The sequence below is a fragment of the Palaemon carinicauda genome, chromosome 1 (assembly GCF_036898095.1).
Source record: "Palaemon carinicauda isolate YSFRI2023 chromosome 1, ASM3689809v2, whole genome shotgun sequence".
Classification (NCBI taxonomy): domain Eukaryota; kingdom Metazoa; phylum Arthropoda; class Malacostraca; order Decapoda; family Palaemonidae; genus Palaemon; species Palaemon carinicauda.
In genome coordinates, this window is record NC_090725.1 from 88,738,003 (window position 1) to 88,760,617 (window position 22,615).

Sequence of the window (22,615 nt, forward strand, 5' to 3'; positions counted from 1 at the left end):
GCAAGTGGCATTTTTAGATTTATTTCAGAAGCAGGTCTTCTGAAAAATATTTAACTTTTATTACATTCAACTTTTATGATTTTAATTGAATACTCTTTTATTTTTTATTTTATTTTATCTTTTATTTTTGTATACATAACTTAAATGTTACCGGCGTCAATGACCTCAGATGTCAGGATGCCTGAAAACTTTGAATCAATCAATCAATCAATCACCCCGCCATACATCCTCCTCATTCTTCCTCAAAACAAGAGATGAATTACTATAAAGTCTCAAGAAAGGATTTGGAGTAATGAATTCAAGGTTAGGAGTACTAGCTCTATAAGTCAGGGGTCTTGAATTTACAGCTAGTTTTACATTTGATAGTGTGGTCATTAATTCAAAATAAGTTAATCTTGCCCTTCCAGTAACCTTATAAAGGCAACCTTTCAAGACTCTTATTAACTTTTCCCAAGCAGCTCCTACCCAAGCTGAATATAAAGGAATTCTGATATGCTTTATTTGACACTTCTCCATTTCGTCTAGGAACTCCTTTGATTTTAAAGAAGTTTCCAAAATGTTACCTGCTTTGATAAATGTTTTAGCATTATCACTATAAAGATATTGAGGAATGGAGTACATATTACAAAATCTCTGAAAAGCCAAAATAAAATTTCTTGTGGACATATCTGGTAACAGTTCAAAATGCACTGCTCTTATATTTAAACAAGTGAATACCAAAACAAACATTTTGACTGTTCCTCCACTTATGTCATCTTTAACCCAGAAATGTCCAGTATAATCTATTCCTACATGATCAAAGGGCTGCACTAAATTTATATGATGCTTAGGCATGTCAACTACTTTTGGATATTTATAAGCCAGAGCATTATACTTTTGACATACTTTACAATTCCTTATTTCAGTCTTAACTGCCACTAACCCTTTAGGGATACAAAACCCTTGTTCCCTAAGAAAATTTAAGGTAGTACCAGTACCCAAATGTTGCACCTTTTCATGACAATTAATTATTAAAGATGTTAATTTATGCACTTTCGGAAGCAACACAGGATTATAAACATTATAATCAAAATATAAGCACATAACAATCCTTCCTCTAGACCTTAATATGTCATCTTCATCTATAAAAGGGATTTTGACGAAGGAAAAATCTATTTCTGGGGAGAGACCTGTGGCGCCCGGTGAAAAGGGTTCTTCTTATACACTTTTCTGATATAAACCTTCCAATTATACCAGAGAAAGATAAAAGCATGGAATGCAGAGGTTACTACCCTCGCGCGAGCACCTTGTGAGTGTCGTGTATAAAGCAGAAGCGCGTGAAAACCACTATTCACAGGCTGTCTTCCATTTAGCTAATTCCTTCGTCAAAGGGATGGGCCGATACAGAGGCACCAGCTACGCTACTAGAACCACGCCACCGACGCCCCGACGCGAGCGCCATCTGAACAACATCCTTCTGTATTGAACATGATGGCTTGGAAAGGAAATGGTGGGATCATACAAAATAATAGGGAAGGGTTTCACCGGGCGCCACAGGTCTCTCCCCAGAAATAGATTTTTCCTTCGTCAAAATCCCTTTTCTGGGTCGACCTGTGGTGGCCGGTGATAATGTACCAGAGAATGCCTTCCAAGCCCAATAATAACTAGTAACCTAATGCGGGGAGAGAAAAAAACACCATGTAATGAAAACCATATATTATATTAAGGTAAGTAAGCATAAATCATAAACTAGCCAAAGGACATAGTGAGCGTAAGGCTAAATAAACATGATAGCAAGGAAGTCTCCGAGTATCAGAGCACAAAATGCAACAAAACTGACATGGCTAAGGATAACCCAACACTAAAGTTACGGTAAACACAATAATAGGTATAACCATACTAACTAAACATGTAATAAACTTAGGGCTAACGAACCACCAAGGAGAGCGGTGTTGTGGTGCGAGTGGCGGGTAGGAGGGAGAAGAAAAGAGATGGATGAAAGGAAGAACAAGAGATCACTGGGGAGAGATAAGGCTCCCAGCTGCAACCGTTGGGTATTTGAGGGCCTGTAAGTTCTTTAGATAGTGGCGTTTGAAGACCATAGGAGATTTCCAACCCGTGTACTTTTTAAGGTCATCAAAATCCATATTTTGGAAATAATTAATGGAGGTAGCTACTGACCGGATATCATGAGCATGGGGAAATGATCCCGGATTAGCCTGTTTAATGAAGTACAGTATAGGATCTGTTGCCTAATGCCTTGAATGGAAATAGTACCTCCTTGTTCTCTGATAAACAAGGGGCCAGACGAGCGGGTGGCAGTTCTAGCTAAAAAGGCCCTGAGAGTAGTGACTGGACATAGAGAAGTATCTTGGAGAAGAGGAATAATCTTCCAAGGGGACCACCTATTTTGGGGGTCCTCATTTTTAGCTAGGAAAGCTCTGTCTGGAGAAAGAAGTACTTCACCTGAAGGGAGGAAATCTATGTTTTCTGAGTTTCGTGAGAGAGCTGCTAGTTCTGAGATTCTAGCACCCGAGGCCAAAGCTGTTAGAAATAAAGTCTTCCTAAGAAGAGTGATATAGGAGCAGGATTCGTTGTCCGTGTCTGACGCAAGTTTGAGGACATCATTCAGAGACCAAGAGACCTTTTGTGGGCGAACCGAAGGTCGAAGCCTAGCACATGCTTTTGGAATAGATGAGAAATAGGAATCCGCCAGGTTAATGTTAAACCCAACAAAGAAGACCTTCTTCAGAGCTGACTTAATGGTGGTTATAGTGCTAGCTGCTAGGCCTTTGTCAAATATGGACCTAAAGAAGGAGATGGCTAAATTAGGAGTCATAAAAGTATGGTCTGAATTCTTTAAGAAATGTGCTAGTTTCTTAACTGCCGAATCATATTGGCGAATCGTAGAGTCCCTTTTGTCTGATTCTATAAAGAGGAAATTTTCCGGGTCGATGTTCGCATCTTTACGAGCCGCAAACTTCATGAAATCCACAAAGTTAGGGTTTTGGCTATCCTTGAGGAATCTGACACAGTCCGAGTTTGGACCACTTGGGTCAGCTTGGGGAATGGGATCCGGAAGGGACGGAGTTTCAACTCGAGGAGGATAGGAAACCAACTGCTCTTTGGCCAGTGAGGTGCTACTAAAGCCACTGCCCCTTGGAAGGAGCGTAGTTTGTGTAAGACTTTCATTAGAAGATTCACTGGAGGGAATAAGTAGATCTTCTTCTAATGGTTCCAATCCAGGGTTAATGCGTCCATGGCATAAGCCTGAGGGTCCAGGTTTGGGGTCACATAACAGGGGAGTTTGTGATTCAGTTGGGTCGCGAATAGATCTACCTGGAGGCCCGGAACCAGCCTGAGTATCCACCGGAATGAATTTATGTCTAGGGACCATTCTGATTCCAGTGGTTTCGTCCTGGATAGTGAGTCCGCTATCACATTCTGGACTCCTGCTAGGTGGGTTGCTGACAGGAACCAGTTTTTGTGTGCTGCCAAGGCGAAAATAGTGACCAGGATCTGATTCAGGTTGGGTGACTTGGATCCTCCTCTGTTGATGCAGTGTACTACTGCTGTGCTGTCTGAGACCACTCTGATGTGGGTCGACCTCGGGGGAGAGATTCTCTTCAGGGTCAAGAACACTGCCATGGCTTCGAGCACATTGATATGGAACTGTATCATGGCGGGTAACCAAGAGCCCTGAAACATCTGATGTTGGGAGTAACCCCCCCCAGCCACTCAGGGATGCGTCTGTATGAATTGTCACTTGTGGAGAGGGGAACTGCAGAGGAACCGATTTGGAGAGGTTCCTCGGTTTGGACCATGGTCGTAGCCTCATTTTTAAGACGGGATCTTCGAGATCTTGTCTCTCAAAGGTATTGTAGCTCTCTTTCTCCAAACTCGATTGATGTCTTTGAGTTTGGCTTTTAATAGGAGATCGGTTACTGAGGCAAATTGGAGAAGGCCGAGGATTCTTTCTAAAGCTCTTCTGGACACCTGTTTGTGTTTGAGAAAGTTCCTGATCTTGGAAGCTATCTCCCTTACCTTCTTGGGAGGAAGGAAGAGCCTGTGCTCTGAAAGGTCCCACCAGATGCCTAACCATTCGAAGTGGCTTGATGGTTGTAGGCGAGACTTTTGGAGATTGACTTGGAATCCCAGTTTGGCGAGAAATTTAATTACCTTCGTCGTAGCTCTGTTGCATTCCTGGTTCGACTGAGCCCAAATGAGCCAATCGTCCAGACAGGCGATGATCTGTATCCCTTGGTTTCTGAGTTGTTCGAGCACTGTCTCTCCCAGTTTCGTGAATATCCTGGGAGCAATGCTGAGACCGAAGGGCATGACTTTGAATGCAAAGGCTTTCTTGCCGAGACGGAAGCCTAGGTAAGGAGAGAAGTTTCGAGCTACTGGCACATGATAATAGGCGTCGGTAAGATCGATAGAGGTGGTGACGGCCCCACGGGGAAGTAAGGTCCGTACCTGAGAGATAGTCAGCATACGGACCTTGTCGCAGAGAATGTAAGAGTTTAGTTTTGACAAGTCCAGAACTACTCTCAACGCCGACGAGTCTTTCTTTGGAACGGTAAACAGGCGGCCTTGGAATTTCAGTGATCGAACCCGTTTGATCGCTTTCTTCTTGAGTAACTCTGTGGTGTACTCTTTCAGGATGGGAGTGGGTCTCTGGAAGAAGGTCACTGGTGGAGGTGGAGATCCCTGTGACCATTTCCAACCCAAGCCTTTGGATATTATGCTGTGAGCCCATGGACTGAAGGTCCAATGGTCTCGAAAGTGATAAAGTCTCCCTCCTACCGGGAACACATCATTGCGAGGGAGTGAATCTAGGTCCCTTCCCTCCACGAGCACCCCTTGCTTTAGGTCTGCCTCGCTGGCGGAACTGTCCTCTACCTCTGTAGCTTCCTCTCTGGTGTCCACGAAAGGAACCGGAGGACTCGTAGCTAGGGTTGTATGCAGGAGAGGACATCCAAGTGGGGTTGGGCTGTGCACCTGGGGGAGCAGTGAGGTAGACTACTTGCTGAGGGGGAGCCGGTTGCTGAGAAGTCGAAGCAGAGGAAGACTGTGTCGACGTGTGGGGAACTGACGATTGGTGGTAGTGACCCCGGTTCGTCTTGTAAGGAATAAATCTCTGCTTCTTCTTGAAGAATGTTTGTTTGTGGGATTCGATCTTCCTTTTGGTCGAGAGGCCCCACCTTACTTGCAAATTTTGGTTTGCCCTCGCAGCGTCCTGAAGAACTTTATCAACTTCGTTCTGAGGGAATAGGTTCTTACCCCAGCAGGAGGACGCTATCAGCCTGTTCGGTTCATGTCTGATAGAAGCCTCAGACAGAACGAATTTCCTGCAGCTAACCCGAGCCGACCAGACGTCGTGGAGGTCCACTTGGTAGGACAGAAGCAGGTTCTTTGTGAAAACCCTGAACAAGGTTTCCGTGGGGTAAACAGAGGCTAGGGACTCTATGGAGGTGATGAAGTGGAGGGACCTAACCAGCCTATTACGGGCCTCGAACTCAGTTTTGAGAACTCTCTCTAGTAATCTGGGGAGCTTCTCAGAAAAAGGAGTAGAGGCGCAGTCTGGGTTTAGCTTCCCCACCGTGAAGGTAGAAGACGCGTCGTCCCAGGTGGCAGAGGTACTCGGCATGAGCAATGAGGTGGGGTCTGTCTCCTTGAGAGCCGGCATGGTAGAGCCTTCCTTGATGGCCTGTATTGTCAGCTCTGTGACTTTGTCTATGAGTGGTAAAGAAATGGACGATGCCGTCGAAAAAATAGTGAAGGCACCTTTGTGTGGGGTGAGCTTGGAGTTATTACACCCCCACTCAGATAGAGTTCTGGCCCAGATAGCTTGGGCCTGCTCTTTTGGAAATATCACCGTTTCCTTCGGTACCTTGTCCATTCGAACCAATGCATGCTCCTTTAGGCATGCGAAACCATTGAATGGGAATTCTAGCCCCGGGGGGTAGAATTCTAGGTCCTCTAGAGGGCGGGTGCCTATGCCCTCTAGAGTTAGGGAACCATCTAAGTATGGGGCATGCAAGGCAAACCTCCAAGGGTTGTTTTTATCGAAGGGAGGTAGCTTCGATGCGTCTGGGGCTGAAGGAGGAGGCATCTGAGTTCCGGAGCGGATCAGAGTAGCCACCATATCTTTTAGCTCCGTCATAGCCCCAGACTGTTGCTGAATTTGCTCCTTGACTATATCCCTGATCAGTTCGACGGGGAAGGAGGGTACCTGAGAGCCACCCGTTGATGAAGCCTTGGACTTGACGGACTTCGACTTCTTAGAAGTCACAGTTTTATGGGGAGCAATAGGAACATCAGGAGCAGTCGAGGGTCCGGGGACCGGTGACGTCGATACTGGCAAAGCTGAAGACTTATAGGTATGTAGTGGCTTCACTTTGGGTCGTACGGGGACAGAGGGATCCCGAGGAGAAGCCGTAGGCTTATCAAAGCCGAGAAAGGAGGAGGTAGAAGAAGGAGTAGGAGATAAAAAGGTTTCCACCAACTCGACACCACTTACCTACTCGTCCATGGGCTCGACGTCTAGATCTAGATCTGCCATGTCCACCGGTAAAAGGGGTTCATCTTCCGCGGAAATGGTTGCTCTGACTTCTTCAATTAAAGGGGCAGCTATTTCCGGAGTGACTGCTGCAGTTGTAGAGCCTGGGAAGAGACGGGAGGCCATGTCTCCATCGAGGAGATAGGGTGCGCCAGACGGAGCATTCCTGCCGAAGCCTGACACCCAAGGACGAAGAGCAGCCCTTGCTGACCGAAGAGATTCATCATCGGCCTGAAAGAGTTGAGGGGATTAGTGATGAAGGAGAAGGATCGTTCTCCGAAAAACACCATGTATATATAATTAAGGGACAAATTAATTTATCTCCAAAAGATAAAAAAGGAACAAAACGAAAACCAACTTACATCATCGTTCAGGAGTATGGAGGACAACTCGTAACAGAGTGTGCACGATTCCGGGAACCAGATCATATACGGGGCTTGTCCCGGCTCCCGAATAAAGGAGATGGCGCAATGCGCATGCGAACGACAGAGGTCATGTCCAACGGGATCGTTGAAAGAGGCGGGGCAGCCCTGGGCAGCACAGCGGACCTTCTGTAAAAGAAAGGAGACATAAGTCTGGATGTTCCTTGAGACTCTGGTAAGGGATTAAGATCTACTAACAGCCTAGATAGAATGAAGTATGTGTGCATCGGGGAGTTCAGTGACTGAGAGCCGGGGCTCCATATTAAAATATGTTAAATATAAAGTGTTTTCTGCACCGGAGTGTGCCGGAGCAATGGAAATGGGTCCGTATCACTAGAAATATTATTAAAATAAGAATAAATAAACTAATGAAATCTGCAGAACCTCCGACATGGTCGGGGATCCAGTGACAGGCCCGTAAAAATAAATTATAACACACCAGCAGTAGCTAAAGGCTAAGGCTAACATTATTGTTAAGCGTATTGGTGATCTCCGGTGAAGCCGGAGGTCCGGTGAAAGGTCCTGAATAATTCAGTTGTGATTAATAATGAATATTTTGTGTGGATATGGCCGTGGCCGGGAACTGGGTGCAAGGGGCCACCGGGGGATGAGGCCCTTCCAGCGGGCTGCAATCTAAACAATATATAACTATAGTTCCAAGCTCATTGAGTATCCCTCATGGCGGAGTAGAACTCAGGGCGGAGTGGATGAATGTTCAGATCCTACTCCCAAGGTCTAACGGGGAGAGGACGGAACTACGAGGGGAACAGGGGGGAGCTTAAGGATGGCCCAAAACAATGACTCACACAGGAACAAGACCTATTAATAACGCTATCTATCTCAATAGTAACCACAAACTAAAATAACTAGTAAGATATCATATACCCGTAGAGGGAGAGGGGGGAGGGAGAACCCGTTGATCGTATAAAACGGAAAACGGGAAATCCATTTCTCATACTCGAGGTTAAGAAAGAAAACGAGAGAAAGGGTAACTCGTGACTGGCGACAGAAAACGAGAACTCCATGCTCTCGCTCTCGTGGTTACACTATAAAAACGAATTAAGCACACTATGATATGATATAAGTATAACAATAAAATTGTGACATCCAAAACAAGTCTACGAACGAAGAATAACGTCTGCTACAACAAAATTTAAAAGGATATAGACCAGTGACAAACGCCTCTCAGGGCGGGTACTAAACTATAATAAAGCCAGAACGCTATTCTTGTTCGGGACTGGACTTGCTAGCAAAAAGTACCATAGGAAAAAATAATAAAAATAATAATAATAATGGTTCAAAAAGGCGTAAGGCCAGTGACTTAATCAAGAACCTAACTGACAGAGTACCAAATGGGCAAGACTAGCATGAATTCCCAGCGAGACAAATCAAAACAATAATGGCTGCCGACACCGCGGAAGGCCAAGCCGGTCGAAATAAAAACAACGCTATACTGGGAAAAGGACAACTGCCCGGTACTACAAAAAGCTGTCAAAACAAACTATGGTACTTAACATTGGAATGGGTGAAGTTGGAGCTTCGGTCATGACGAAATTAATCCACGAAAAGTGAAAACACCGAGAGCACAAAATTCTAAGAACACGCTAGCAAGTCCAAAGCAGAAGGATGTTGTTCAGATGGCGCTCGCGTCGGGGCGTCGGTGGCGTGGTTCTAGTAGCGTAGATGGTGCCTCTGTATCGGCCCATCCCTTTGACGAAGGAATTAGCTAAATGGAAGACAGCCTGTGAATAGTGGTTTTCACGCGCCTCTGCTTTATACACGACACCCACAAGGTGCTCGCGCGAGGGTAGTAACCTCTGCATTCCATGCTTTTATCTTTCTCTGGTATAATTGGAAGGTTTATATCAGAAAAGTGTATAAGAAGGACCCTTTTCACCGGCCGCCACAGGTCGACCCAGAAATATATTTAAATTAGACTAGAAAAGGAACAGTTTTTTCTGATTTTACTTCTTTTTTCAGGAATTCTATTTCCAAAGAGAAACATTCACTTTGAGCTATTCTAACCCAATACTTTTTGGCCCTTTCCCTTGGATCTCCACCCTTTACTTTGCATAAAGGTCTGAAGAAATAACTAGTGAATTTGACAAGCTTTTCATAACCAGAAAATTTATTAATATTCAAAAAGCCTGTGTTTACTTTCACTATTTCCACATAATTTACATTTACTTTACCTTTATGTTGTGGAGACAACTCATTAAAGGATATTTAGGCCACCTTTCAAAATTATTATTTAACCATTCTGGTCCCTCCAACCAAAATTTCCTATTCTCTAAAAACTTCTTATAAGACAACCCTCTCGTCAACAAATCAGCAGGGTTTTGTTCTGTATGCACATAATTATACTTTATAGGTACTTTAAATTCTTTAACAATTTCACTCTTAAGTTCATCTACTTCTAATATCCTATTTCTTATAAATTTAGATTTTACTTTAGACTCCTTAGTTATTATCCAGTTCAATACAACTTGAGCGTCCACACAAATATTTACAAATTGGAACTGAATATTTCTGTAAGTTTCCATAAGTGTAGGTTGACATTTTAATGCTAAAATCACCCCCATTAATTCTAGAGTGGGCACACTATGCTCATTTCCCTTTCTTAAAGGAGCCAATTTAGATTTAGCAAACAAAAAAGAGCTTTGATCGTCATCAGAACATGCATACATTACAAAACCATAAGCTTCAGTTGAGCTGTCACAAAATACATGAAGTCCGTAAGTTTTTTGTTCATTTAAAGCCTGACGAGGAAAAGACAACTCTGACAACATTTCAAAATCTCTACTTATGCTTTTCATCTCATTTGTTATCTCTTTTGGTACTTGTTGATCCTATTCTACTTCTAATTTCCATACTTTTCTCATTAATACCCTCCCTCTTATACTTACTGGCAAGGTAAAATTCAGTGGATCAAAAACTTTAGAGATCTGAGACAAAACATGACAAATTTCGGAGATAATTTGTATTTTTCCTACCATACAAACCTTAGCTATTTACATGGGGTATTATTTTGGCGGAGCTGAAATGACGAGCCATTAAATTTTAACGAGGGTTAACTACCCCTCGCTAGTTAGCGGGGGGTAGGGAAGGGGTAGCTAGCTACCCCTCCCCCCCCCCCACACACTGTGAATAGCTCAATTCACTTAAAGGTAGGACTTGACTTGGGGGTCAGGGCTGGCGGGTAACATTTGCGTAAATAGCTAAGGTTTGTATGGTAGGAAAAATACAAATTATCTACGAAATTTGTCATTTGTTCCGTAACCTAATACAAACCACGCTATTTACATGGGGTGGCTTACCCTTAGGAAGGGCGGAAAGTCCCCAGCCTTCTGGCTTCGGCTTTACCCGGGGACTCCAATTCCGAGTTGTAGAACTCAAGGAACGGGAGTCCCTAACCCTCGCACGTTGTCATGTTTGACCATCGTGCGGCCTACTAGGTTGTGTGTGAAGGAGAATAACGTGACTCGTCCTAGGCAGTTGACCTAGGACGTTCCCAATACCACCCCGTCAGGGTATGGGGGACGCAACAGTATTAAGGCTAATCCTAGGAGCACAAGGAAGCATGGTTTACCTGCAGAGGTTGAGGTCAGCTGCGCAAAGACCTGGATGCTGCTATCCCCAAGAGAGGGGAGAATGAAGAAAGAAGTAAGGGCCAGACGTACTCTTTCATTCACGCAGACTAAAACCGGGTAACAATGCCCTCAACCTTCTGCTACTTGTCCAATAAGGAGCCTGAGGTTAGACCAGCTGTTGTGCAGCCACCACAGGACCGATAGAAAACGTATCGAGGTTCCTGTGGGTCACGTCCTGCAGGTAGTGGGCTGTGAACGTCGTCTGACGTTTCCAGACCCCAGCTTGAAGAACCTGCGTCACAGAGAAGTTTCTCTTGAAGGCCAGGGAAGTAGCAACACCCCTGACGTCGTGAGCTCTGGGACGACGTGACGGAGGAGAGTCGGGATTCAAGGTGCTGCTTATCACCTTGCAAATCCATGAAGAGATAGAGTTCTTGGTGACCCTCCTCTTTGTCCTCCCTGTGATCACAAACAAAGCTTACACATGAGGACGGGCTGCAGCTGTTCTTTTGAGGTAGCGCCTCAGACTCCTGACTGGGCACAGTAACAGATGGTCTGGGTCACTTGTTACAGAACGTAGACTCGTTACCTTGAAGAAGGAGTCGAATCTTGGCTCCGACACCCCAGGGTTTTGAGTCTTAGCAATGAACTCAGGGACGAACTTGAACGTTACCTCCCCCCATACCCTTGAATGGGCAACGTCGTAGGAGAGACCATGAAGTTCACTTACTCGTTTGGCCGAGGCCAACGCGAGTAGGAACACCGTCTTCCTCGTTAGGAGGCGATCAGACGCCTGGCGTAATGATTCAAAGGGAGCTCTTTTCAGAGCCCTGAGCACTTGAACCACCTTCCAAGGAGGGGGTCTGACTTCCAACTGGGGGCAAGTAAGCTCGTAGTTGCGTATGTGTAGAGAAAGTTCCAACGAAGATATACGAGGAACTCCGCTATTGTGGAATAGTGGCATCGAGTGGAGAGATGCCCCTTCCACGACACCAACCACAAAAGACTTTCCACTTCGCCTGGTAGACGCTGGCAGAGGATTCTCGCAGGTGTCGAGACATCATGTCCACAACCTGTTGAGAAAATCCTCTCTCCAAGAGGAGTCGCTGGATAGTCTCCAGGCGTGAAGCCGAAGCGAAGCTACGGCCTTGTGGAAGATGTTGCAATGTGGTTGTCTGAGTAGCTCGTGACGTGGAGGGAGTTCTCTTGGGGGTTCCGTTAGGAGTTGCAGAAGGTCCGGGAACCATTCCGCATGATGCCATAGCGGAGCTATGAGAGTCATGGAGAGGTTGACCGATAGGTTGGCCTTGTTGAGCACCCTTCTCATCAGACAAAAAGGTGGGAAGGCGTAAACATCCATGTTGTCCCACCTGTGTTGAAATGCATCCTGCCAGAGAGCCTTGGGACCCAGGACTGGAGAGCAGTAAAGGGGCAGCCTGAAATTCAAGGCTGTCGCAAACAGGTCTACAGTCGGGGAACCCCACAAATTCAGGACTTTGTTGGCTATGAGGATGCAAAGACCACTCGGTACTCACTATCTGCGTCGCCCTGCTGAGGCTGTCGCCGAGGACATTCCTCTTGCCAGGAATGAAGCGAGCCGACAGTGAGATCGAGCGGGTTTCGGACCATCTCAGAATCTTTACTGCAAGATGGGATAGCTGTTGCGAGAAGGTACCTCCCTGCTTGTTGATATAGGCCACTACTGTGGTGTTGTCACTCATCACCACCACGGAGTGGCCCGCCAGGGTTTGTTGGAACTGTTGAAGAGCCAGAAAAACGGCCTTCAATTCTAGCAGGTTGGTGTGGAGGCACCTTTCCGATTCTGACCAAAGGCCTGAGGCTCTTTGGCTCAGAATGTGGGCCCCCCACCCTTGACTTGACGCGTCCGTAAACAGAGTCAAATCTGGGGGGGGGACGAGAAGATCTGCTCCCTTCCGTAGGTTCTCGTCGTCCAGCCACCATCGAAGATCCGCCCGTTCCGAAGGTCCTATGGGAACTATGAAGTCCGGGGAATCGTTTCCCCGATTCCATCGTGACTTCAGCCGCCACTGAAGGGATCTCATCCTGAGGCGGCCGTTTGGAACAAGACGAACCAAAGATGATAGATGGCCTAAGAGACGTAACCACAGTTGGGCTGGAAGCGCTTCTCGTCTGAGTAAAGGTTCTGCTACCTTCATCAGCCTTGCTATCCTTTCGTCTGATGGAAAGGCTTTGGGGAGAATCGTGTCTAGTTTCATGCCTAGGTATACCAGATTCTTCGTAGGGCGCAGAGAGGACTTCTTGAAATTTACCAAGATCCCTAGATCTTGGCAAACTTCCAGAAGCCTGTCTCGGTGTCGCAGAAGGGTCGACTCCGAGTCTGCCAGGATTAGCCAGTTGTCCAGATAACGAAGGAGACGGATGCTGTTCCTGTGAGCCCACGACGAGAACAGAGTGAACACCTTGGTGAACACCTGGGGAGCCGTGGAGAGACCGAAACACAGCACCTTGAACTGGTAGGTCTTGCCGTCTAGGCTGAATCTTAAGTACTTCCTGGAAGACGGGTGGATGGGGATCTGGAAGTATGCGTCCTTCAGATCCAGAGAGCACATAAAGTCTTGTGGTCTCACTGCAAGTCTGACCGTGTCCGCTGTCTCCATACTGAAACGAATTTGTACGACAAACTTGTTTAGTGCTGAGAGGTCGATGACCGGTCTCCAGCCTCCAGACGCCTTCTTTACAAGAAAGAGTCGAGTGAAGAAGCCTGGGGAGCCGTCGTCGACCTCCTGGAGAGCATCCTTCTTGAGCATGGACTCGACTTCTGCCCGGAGGGCCAACCCCTTTGCCGATCCCAAGGCATAGGAGTTCAACGACACTGGATTCGCTGTCAGGGGAGGTAGAGATGTTGTGAACGGGATGCGATACCCTTGACCGATCACAGAGACCATCCAAGGGTAGGCCCCGAATTGCTGCCACCTCTGCACGCAACTTTTTAGGCATCCCCCACAGGTGGACACGCGGGGGGACTGCCACTCCTAGTGTTTGCGACCTTTCCCGCTTCCTCTAGGAGTTCTACCTCCCTTAATCTCTTGTATTTTGGCTGAAAGGACTGCGGCTTAGACACGCTTGTCTTAGCTGCCGGAGCCTGCTTAGGTGTCTTGCGAGGCTGCTGTTGACGTTGTTGTTGTTGAGGGGCTGGAGGTTTATAGGGCCGAGATGTCAGGGCTCTTTGGAGGAGAGAGTCCTGGTTCGATCTCCTCCACCTCCCAGCCGTCTGCTCAATGTCACGAGGCTCCAGTAACTCCCTTCCAAAAATAGAGGAGTGCCTGAGCCTGCTGACGTCTGCAGTGGGGAACTTGGGAAGGAACCTCTCGGACACTGAATCGCGTCTTTTGAGGATCATGTTAGCCCACAGGTTAGAGACCTGGTGGGCTAGAAACTCAATAGAGCGAGTGCCCGAGAGGAGGAAGGTCTCCAAAGCTTTCCTATTGCTCTCCTTGGACAGATCCTCGGATCGCAATAGGATGCCCAGAGACCCAAGCCAGAGATCAAGCCACGAAGTTGCCTGCATGGCACTTTTCGCGACTTTTTCCAGGTTCTGGGTCTCTGACGCTGCAAACGTCACCTGCCGGGTAGAGAGCTTCTCGAAAGAAGTTCCCTTTGCTAGTTCCTCCATGGAATGTTTGCCTGCCACTATGATTAGAGTGGGGATGATTGTATTCTTGAAATGCTCTCAGTCCCATCAAGCGGGTTTGGCATACACTTGAGCCACTCTAATCATAGTGGTACCATCCCTTTGTGGTAGGGTAGGGAGTGGACATTTGGTAAGCAGCTTTCACAGGTGTCATTGGTGGAGAAATTAATTCCAGGAAAGGCTAACGGTGTCTTCTTTGGAATTTCAGACAGTCTTAATTTTTTCTCTCCCTTAAACTTTATTTTTTTTCCATTGTTTTTTTGTTTTTTTCATTGTTATTATGACCCCATCCCTCCCCCTAAAAAAATAATTAATGAGTAAACTTAATATTCCCCGTACCCCTGGATCAAATGGCGAACCCCAGACACCGTTGACGACTTCTGCTTGTTTAAATAGGGAAAGCTCTGTTGACAACCTCGGCAATAAAAAGGATTCCTCCAACAATACTTCTCTGACCAGTGTTGTTAAAGACAATTTATCGGCACTGGTGGAAAATGATTCTTGCAATAACAGTAATACTTTACTCTCTGGTTCTGGCTCATTACCAGATCCAACAAAAAAACTGAAAATTCTCCACTTAAAAAACATACCAATTGGTTGTAGCTATGACATAATTCATGAAGCCTTCTGTAGATTTGGGGCAATCAAAGAAATTTTAATGGAGCTTAATGGTAGTAAAGGCTTTTGGGAAGCTTGGGTATCATTTTCAAGTTTTGAGATTGCTTTAGAAGCAAATAAAAATTTAGAGAGCATAAAAATTGACAATTGTTTGATTTCTGGGGCTCTATGTGATAAAGCACCAAGACACCTAGAGGTATATAAACCAGAAGAATGGATGGAAAAAGAAATAGAGCATAGACTTCCAGAAGTAAGAACACCCAAGCCCCCAACATGGATAATTGCATCTGGGAAGATAGATAATTATAACTATTATAAGATTAGTAAATTTATACAAAAAAAAAGTTGGTTTAATTAAAAGTAAGGATATTTCTGGGTCGAACCTGTGGCGCCGGGCGAAAAGTCCTTCTTGTATACCTTTTCTGATAAAAACCTTCCAATTATACCAGAGAAAGATAAAAGCATGGAATGCTGAGGTTACAACCCTCGCGCGAGCACCTTTTGGGTGTCGTGTATAAAGCAAAGGCGCGTGAAATCCACTATTCACAGGTTGTCTTCCATTTAGTTAATTCCTTCGCCAAAGGGATGGGCCGATACAGAGGCCCTAGACACATCCCCAACGCCGCACCACCCACGCCACGACGCGAGCGCCATCTGAACATCATCCTTCTTTTTGGAATTCAAAAGTGTTGAATGTTTTCGTTGTGCTCTCGGTCTTTTTTATCTATCGTGGATTTATTTTGTCATGTCCGAAGCTCCATCTTCACACATTCCAATGTTAAGTACCATAGTTTGTTTTGACAGTATTTTATTGTACCGGGCTTGTGTTTTATATCCAGTATAGTCTGTTTTATTATCCCCGTCTGGCCTTTCATGGCGGCCATTGTTTGTTCACTTGTTGGGGAATTCATCTTTATCTGCCCGTTTAGTACTCTGTCACTTAGGTTCTTGGTTAAGTCCCTGGCCTTATGCCTTTAGAACCGTTATTATTTTTATTTTTATTTTATGCTCATGGTACTTTTTGCAAGTAAGTCCAGCCTACGATCGAGATAGCGATTTAGCTTTGTTTTTGTTTAGTAACCGCCCGAGGCGTTCGTCACTCGACTCGGTTAAAGGAACAGTGCTATTTATTTTAAGTTTTAACGGATGCTATTCTTCGATCGTAGTATTATATGGATGTACATTTTTATTTTATACGTTTATAATAGTGTTTTGTGATTTTTAGTCCTGTTTTTGTGTCCAAGAGAGCGGGAGATTGGGGTCCCCGTTTTCTGTTCGCAGTCACGAGTTACCCCTTTCTCTCGTTTTCTTTCTTAGCTTCGGTGGGGGAGCGGATTTCCCGTTTTCCGTTTTGTGCGTTCAGCGGGTTCTCCCTCCCTCACTTCTCCCCCTCTGGGTGGATGATAACTTACGAGTTATTTATTTTTCGTGACTTTTCAATTGTTAGCGTTATTTTGGTCCGTGTTTCGTCCTCTCCCCGTTACGGCTCGGGAGTAGTTATGAACGTTATCCACTCCGCCTTGAGTTATACTCCGCCACGAGGGATTCTCAATAACTTTCGTTCTATTGTTATATTTATATTGTTTACTACATGGGACGGGCTTCATATTGTTTAGATAAGACCCTCCGGTGGCCCTTACTTCGGTCTCAGGCCACGGCCATATCCACAATAGCCTTTGTTATTACAACTGTGTTGTTATTCACAATAATTATTCAGGACCTTTCTTCTCCCTCCGGCCTCACCGGAGATCGTAAATACGCTTTACTATAATCTAAGCTTTAGTCTTTAGCTACGACTTAGCTTTTTATCTTTCACAATTGAATTATTAGCCACAATTGAATTATTCAGGGCATCTCATTATCCTCCGGCGTCACCGGAGGTCGCCCAAACACTTAACACTTAAAGTTGCCTTAGCTAATTAGCTAAGGCTCCTTTATTCAGGACATTTCATTACGATCCGGCCTCACCGGAGCTCCGGCTTCACCGGAGGTCGCCCATACACTTCACACTTATATTTGCCTTGCCTTTAGCTAAGGCTGGTGTTTGTATTTATTTTAAGGGCATGTCACTGCTTCCCCGACCCTTGGAGGTCGGCGGATTACTTTAAGCTTATTATCCTTATGTCATTAACAGACATTGGGTGCATTACAAATATACAGACAATTGAATTTTAAAGTGCCAACAATGGTATGGGGCAGTATCAACTTAAAGTTAATAGTTAGTTGTTTGGTCAATGCAATATGGGTGCTTAGGTAATTCAGTGAGTGCCAGAACTCTAAAATAATAGGTTTTTATCCCTTATCAGAGTTTCAAGCATCACCAGACTCATGTCTCCTTTCTTTTACAGAAGGCCCGTTGTACTGCTGAAGGATGCTCTGCCTCGTTCAGCGACCCCGTTGGGCATGACCTCTGCCGGTCTCATGCTCACTGCTCCATTCCCTTTATCCAGGAACCGGGACAGGCCCAATACCCAGTGTGGTTCCCGGATTTGTGCTCGTTCTGTTACGAGTTGTCGTCAGTTCTGCTGAATGATGATGTAAGTGGGTTTTCCCTTTGTTCCTTATTTCTCGTTGGCAGACACTAATATAGACATGAATATGATATACACAGTATATTTAGGAGGGCAAACCCCCTCCTCCATCACTAATCACTGCAAATCTTACAGGCCGATGATGTCTCTCTTCGGTCAGCAAGGGCTACTCTTCGGCGCTCCCTATCTCCTCGATGGGGATATGGCCTCCCGTCTCTTCCCAGGCTCGACTACTGCTGCAGTCTCTCCTGACCTTGCTGCCCCTTTAATTGAAGAAGTCAGGGCTACCATTTCCGTGGAGGACGAAACCCTCGTACCGATGGACATGGCTGGTCTGGATATAGACGTAGAACCCAGGGACGAGCAGGTAAGTGGTGCCGAGTTGGTGGAAACCCTTTTCTCTCCTACTCCCTCTTCTACCTCTTCCTTTCTAGGTTTTGATAACTCTAAGGCTTCTCCTCGGGATCCCTCTGCCTCCGTACGACCCAAGGTGAAGCCACTTCGAACTTATAAGACTTCAGCTTTGCCAGTATCAACGTCACCGGTCCCCGGACCCTCGACAGCTCCTGATATTCATATTGCTCCTCGTAAAACCACTACTCCTAAGAAGTCTAAGTCTACCAAATCCAAGAAAAAGCCAACGGGTGACTTTCAGGTACCCTGGGCTGATCTCCTCCCCATCCAACTGATCAAAGGATTGGTCAGGGATCAAGTTCAACATCACTCTGGTGCAATAACAGAGATTAAGGATATGATGGCTACTCTGATCCGCGCCGGAACTCAGTTCCCTCCCCCTTCTGCCCCAGACGCATCGAAGCTGCCGCCCTTCGATAAAAACAATCCTTGGCGGTTTGCTTTGCATGCTCCATTCGTAGATGGCTCCCTAACTCTGGAGGGCATGGGCACCCGCCCTCTAGAGGACCTGGAGTTCTATCCCCCGGGCCTAGCATTCCCGTTCAATGGTTTTGTACGGTTAAAGGAACATGCATTGGTCCGTATGGACAAGGTACCGAAGGAAACGGTCATATTTCCAAAAGAGCAGGCCCAGGCTATCTGGGCCAGAACACTATCAGAGTGGGGGTGTATTAACTCCAAGCTCACCCCTCACAAGGGTTCCTACACTATTTTTACGACAGCGGCCTCCATCTCTTTGCCGCTCATAGACAAAGTCACAGAGCTGACTATACAGGCCATCAAAGAAGGCTCTTCCATGCCGGCTCTCAAGGAGACGGACCCCACCTCTTTGCTTATTCCGGGTTCCTCGGCAGCCTGGGATGCTGCGGCCTCTACCTTCACGGTGGGGAAACTAGACCCGGACTGTGCCTCTACTCTTTTCTCTGAGAAGCTTCCCAGATTAATAGAGAGTCTTCTCAAAACTGAGTTCGAGACCCGTACTAGACTTGCTAGGTCCCTCCAATCCATCACCTCCATGGAGTCCCTTGCATCTCTTTACCCAGAGGAAACGCTGTTCAGAGTCGCCACAAAGAACCAGCTGCTATCCTACCAAATAGATCTCCATGACTTCTGGTCAGCACGGGTTAGTTGCAGGAAGTTCGTTCTGTCGGAGGCCACCATCAGGCATGAGCCGAACAGACTGATAGCTTCCTCCTGCTGGGGTAAGACCCTCTTCCCTCAGACCGAGGTGGATAAGGTTCTTCAGGACGCAGCGAGGGCAAACCAGAATTTGCAGGTAAGGTGGGGTCTCTCAGCCAAAAAGAGGTTCGAACCCCAGAGACACACATTCTTCAAGAAGAAGCTGAGGTTTAGTCCTTACAAAGCGGCCCGGGGTACCTCGTCCCCACAGCCTTCCGCGGCCTCGACTTCTCGACAACAGGCGCCTCCTCAGCAGGTAGTCTACCTCGCTGCTCCCCCTGGTACACAGCCCAACCCCTCTTGGATGCCCTCACCTGCATACAACCCTGCCTACGAACCCTCCGGTTCCTTTCGTGGATACCAAAGAGGGAGTTCCAGAGGTAGAGGACAGTTCCGCCAACGCGGCGGGCCCAGAGCAAGGGGTTCCCGTGGAGGGAGGGGCCCTAAGTTCACTCCCTCCCAATGATGTGATGCCGGTAGGAGGGAGACTTTATCACTTCCGGGATCATTGGACCTTCAGTCCATGGGCTCACAGCATAATATCAAGGGGCTTGGGTTGGAAATGGTCACAGGGATCCCCTCCTCCACCGGTGGCCTTCTTCCAGAGACCCACTCCCATCCTGGAAGAGTACACTGCGGAGTTACTCAAGAAGAGAGCAATCAAGCGGGTTCGATCCCTGAAGTTCCAAGGCCGCCTGTTTACAGTCCCGAAGAAAGACTCGTCAGCGTTGAGGGTAGTTCTGGACTTGTCGAAGCTCAACTCTTACATCCTTTGCGACAAGTTCCGTATGCTGACTATCTCTCAGGTACGGACCTTACTTCCCCGTGGGGCCGTCACCACCTCTATCGATCTTACCGACGCCTATTATCATGTCCCAGTAGCTCGAAACTTCTCTCCTTATCTAGGCTTCCGTCTCGGCAAGAGAGCCTTCGCATTCAAAGTCATGCCCTTCGGTCTCAGCATTGCCCCCAGGGTATTCACGAAACTGGGGGAGACGGTGCTCGAGCAACTCAGACACCAAGGGATACAAATCGTCGCCTATCTGGACGATTGGCTCATTTGGGCCCAGTCGCACCAGGAATGCAAAAGAGCTACGTCGAAGGTACTCCATTTTCTCGCCAAACTGGGCTTCCAAGTCAACCTCCGGAAGTCCCGCCTACAACCATCAAGCCTCTTCGAATGGTTAGGCATCCGTTGGGACCTCTCAAAGCACAAGCTCTCCCTTCCTCCCAAGAAGATGAGGGAGATAGCTTCCAAGGTCAGGAACTTTCTCAGACACAAACAGGTGTCCAGAAGAGCTTTAGAACGAGTCCTCGGCCTACTCCAGTTTGCCTCACTGACCGATCTCCTATTAAAAGCCAAACTCAAAGACATCAATCGAGTTTGGAGAAAGAGGGCGACAATACCTTTAAGAGACAAGACCTTGAAGATCCCCTCTGTCTTGAAAATGAGACTACAACCATGGTCCGATCGGAGGAACCTCTCCAAGTCGGTTCCTCTACAGTTCCCCTCTCCACAAGTGACAATTCATACCGACGCGTCTCTGAGTGGTTGGGGGGGTTACTCCCAACATCAGATGTGTCAGGGCTCTTGGTCACCCGCCATGAGACAGTTCCATATCAATGTTCTCGAAGCCATGGCGGTGTTCTTGACCCTGAAGAGAATCTCCCCTCCGAGGTCGACCCACATCAGAGTAGTCTCAGACAGCACGGCCGTAGTCCACTGCCTCAACAGGGGGGGGTCCAAATCACCCAACCTGAATCAGATCCTGGTCACTATCTTCACCTTGGCAGCCGACAAAGACTGGTTCCTGTCAGCAACTCACCTAGCAGGAGTCCAGAATGTGATAGCAGACGCATTATCCAGGACGAGCCCACTGGAATCGGAGTGGTCCCTGGACATGCACTCCTTCCGGTGGATACTCAGGCTGGTTCCAGGTCTCCAGGTAGATCTATTCGCGACCCGACTCAATCACAAACTCCCGTGTTATGTGACACCGAACCTGGACCCTCAGGCTTATGCCATGGACGCATTAACCCTGGATTGGAACCATTGGCAGAAGATCTTCTTATTCCCTCCAGTGAATCTTCTACTGAAAGTCTTGCACAAACTCCGCTCCTTCAACGGGGTAGTAGCTTTAGTGGCACCTCACTGGCCAAAGAGCAGTTGGTTTCCTCTCCTCCTCGAGTTGAAACTCCGTCCCTTCCGGATCCCATTCCCCAAACTGACCCAGGTGGTCCAAACACGGACTGTGTCAGATTCCTCAAGGATAGCCAAAACCCTAACTTTGTGGATTTCATGAAGTTTGCGGCACGTAGGGACGCAAACATCGACCCAGATAATGTCCTCTTTATAGAATCAGACAAAAGGGACTCAACGATTCGCCAATATGATTCGGCGGTTAAGAAACTAGCGGATTTCTTAAGGACTTCAGACCATTCGGTTATGACTCCTAATTTAGCCATCTCCTTCTTTAGGTCCATTTTTGACAAAGGCCTAGCAGCTAGCACTATAACCACCATTAAGTCAGCTCTGAGGAAAGTCTTCCTGGTTGGGTTTAACATTAACCTGGCGGAGTCTTATTTCTCATCTATTCCAAAAGCATGTGCTAGGCTTCGACCTTCGGTCCGTCCTCAAAAGGTCTCTTGGTCTCTAAATGATGTCCTCAAACTGGCCTCCGACACGGACAACGAATCCTGCTCTTATATCACTCTTCTTAGGAAGACTTTATTTCTAACAGCTTTGGCCTCGGGTTCCAGAATCTCAGAACTAGCAGCTCTCTCACGAAACTCAGAGAACATGGATTTCCTCCCTTCAGGTGAGGTACTTCTTTCACCAGACAGGGCGTTCCTAGCTAAGAACGAGGACCCCCAAAATAGGTGGTCCCCTTGGAAGATTATTCCTCTTCTCCAAGATACTTCTCTATGTCCGGTCACCACTCTCAGGGCCTTTTTAGCCAGGACTGCTACCCGATCGTCTGGCCCCTTGTTTATCAGAGAACAAGGAGGTACCATTTCCATACGTGGCATTAGGCAACAGATCCTATACTTCATTAAACAAGCCAATCCGGGATCATTTCCCCATGCTCATGATATCCGATCGATAGCTACCTCCATCAACTATTTCCAGAATATGGACTTTGATAACCTTAAGAAGTACACGGGTTGGAAATCTCCTATGGTCTTCAAACGCCACTATCTAAAGAACTTACAGGCTCTTAAATATCCAACGGTTGCAGCTGGGAGCCTTATCTCTCCCCATTGATCTTTTGTTCTTCCTTTCATCCATCTCTTCTCTTCTCCCTCCTACCCGCCACTCGCACCACGACGCCGCTTCCTTGGTGGTTCGTTAGCCCTAAGTGTATTACATATTAGGTTAATATGATTGTAACTATTATTGTTTTTCCTTGTTATTAAGTTGGGATATTCTTAGCCATGTCAGTTTTGTTGCATGTTTTCCTCTGATACTCAGAGGTTTCCTTGTTATCATGTTTGTTTATCCTTACTCTCACTATGCCCTGTGGCTAGTTTATATTTTTTGCCTACTTACCTGAATTATATATGATTTTCTTTACATGGTGTTGTTTCTCTCCCCTTATTAAATTAGTAGTTATTGTTGGGCTTGGAAGGCATTCTCTGGTACATTT

General features: G+C 46.6%; 1 protein-coding gene across 1 annotated transcript; it reads right to left on the reverse strand.

The window, feature by feature from the left end:
• Window positions 1-207: 207 nt before the first annotated feature.
• LOC137650650 (uncharacterized) lies at window positions 208-1,083 on the reverse strand. The gene has a single exon (XM_068383851.1). The coding sequence runs from the start codon at window positions 1,081-1,083 to the stop codon at window positions 208-210; it is 876 nt and encodes a 291-aa protein (XP_068239952.1).
• Between the last annotated feature and the right edge of the window lie 21,532 nt (window positions 1,084-22,615).

Bases quoted from the DNA above. Each gene is read 5' to 3' on its own strand.
- LOC137650650 (XM_068383851.1), bottom strand. From the start codon at position 1,083: ATGTGCTTATATTTTGATTATAATGTTTATAATCCTGTGTTGCTTCCG.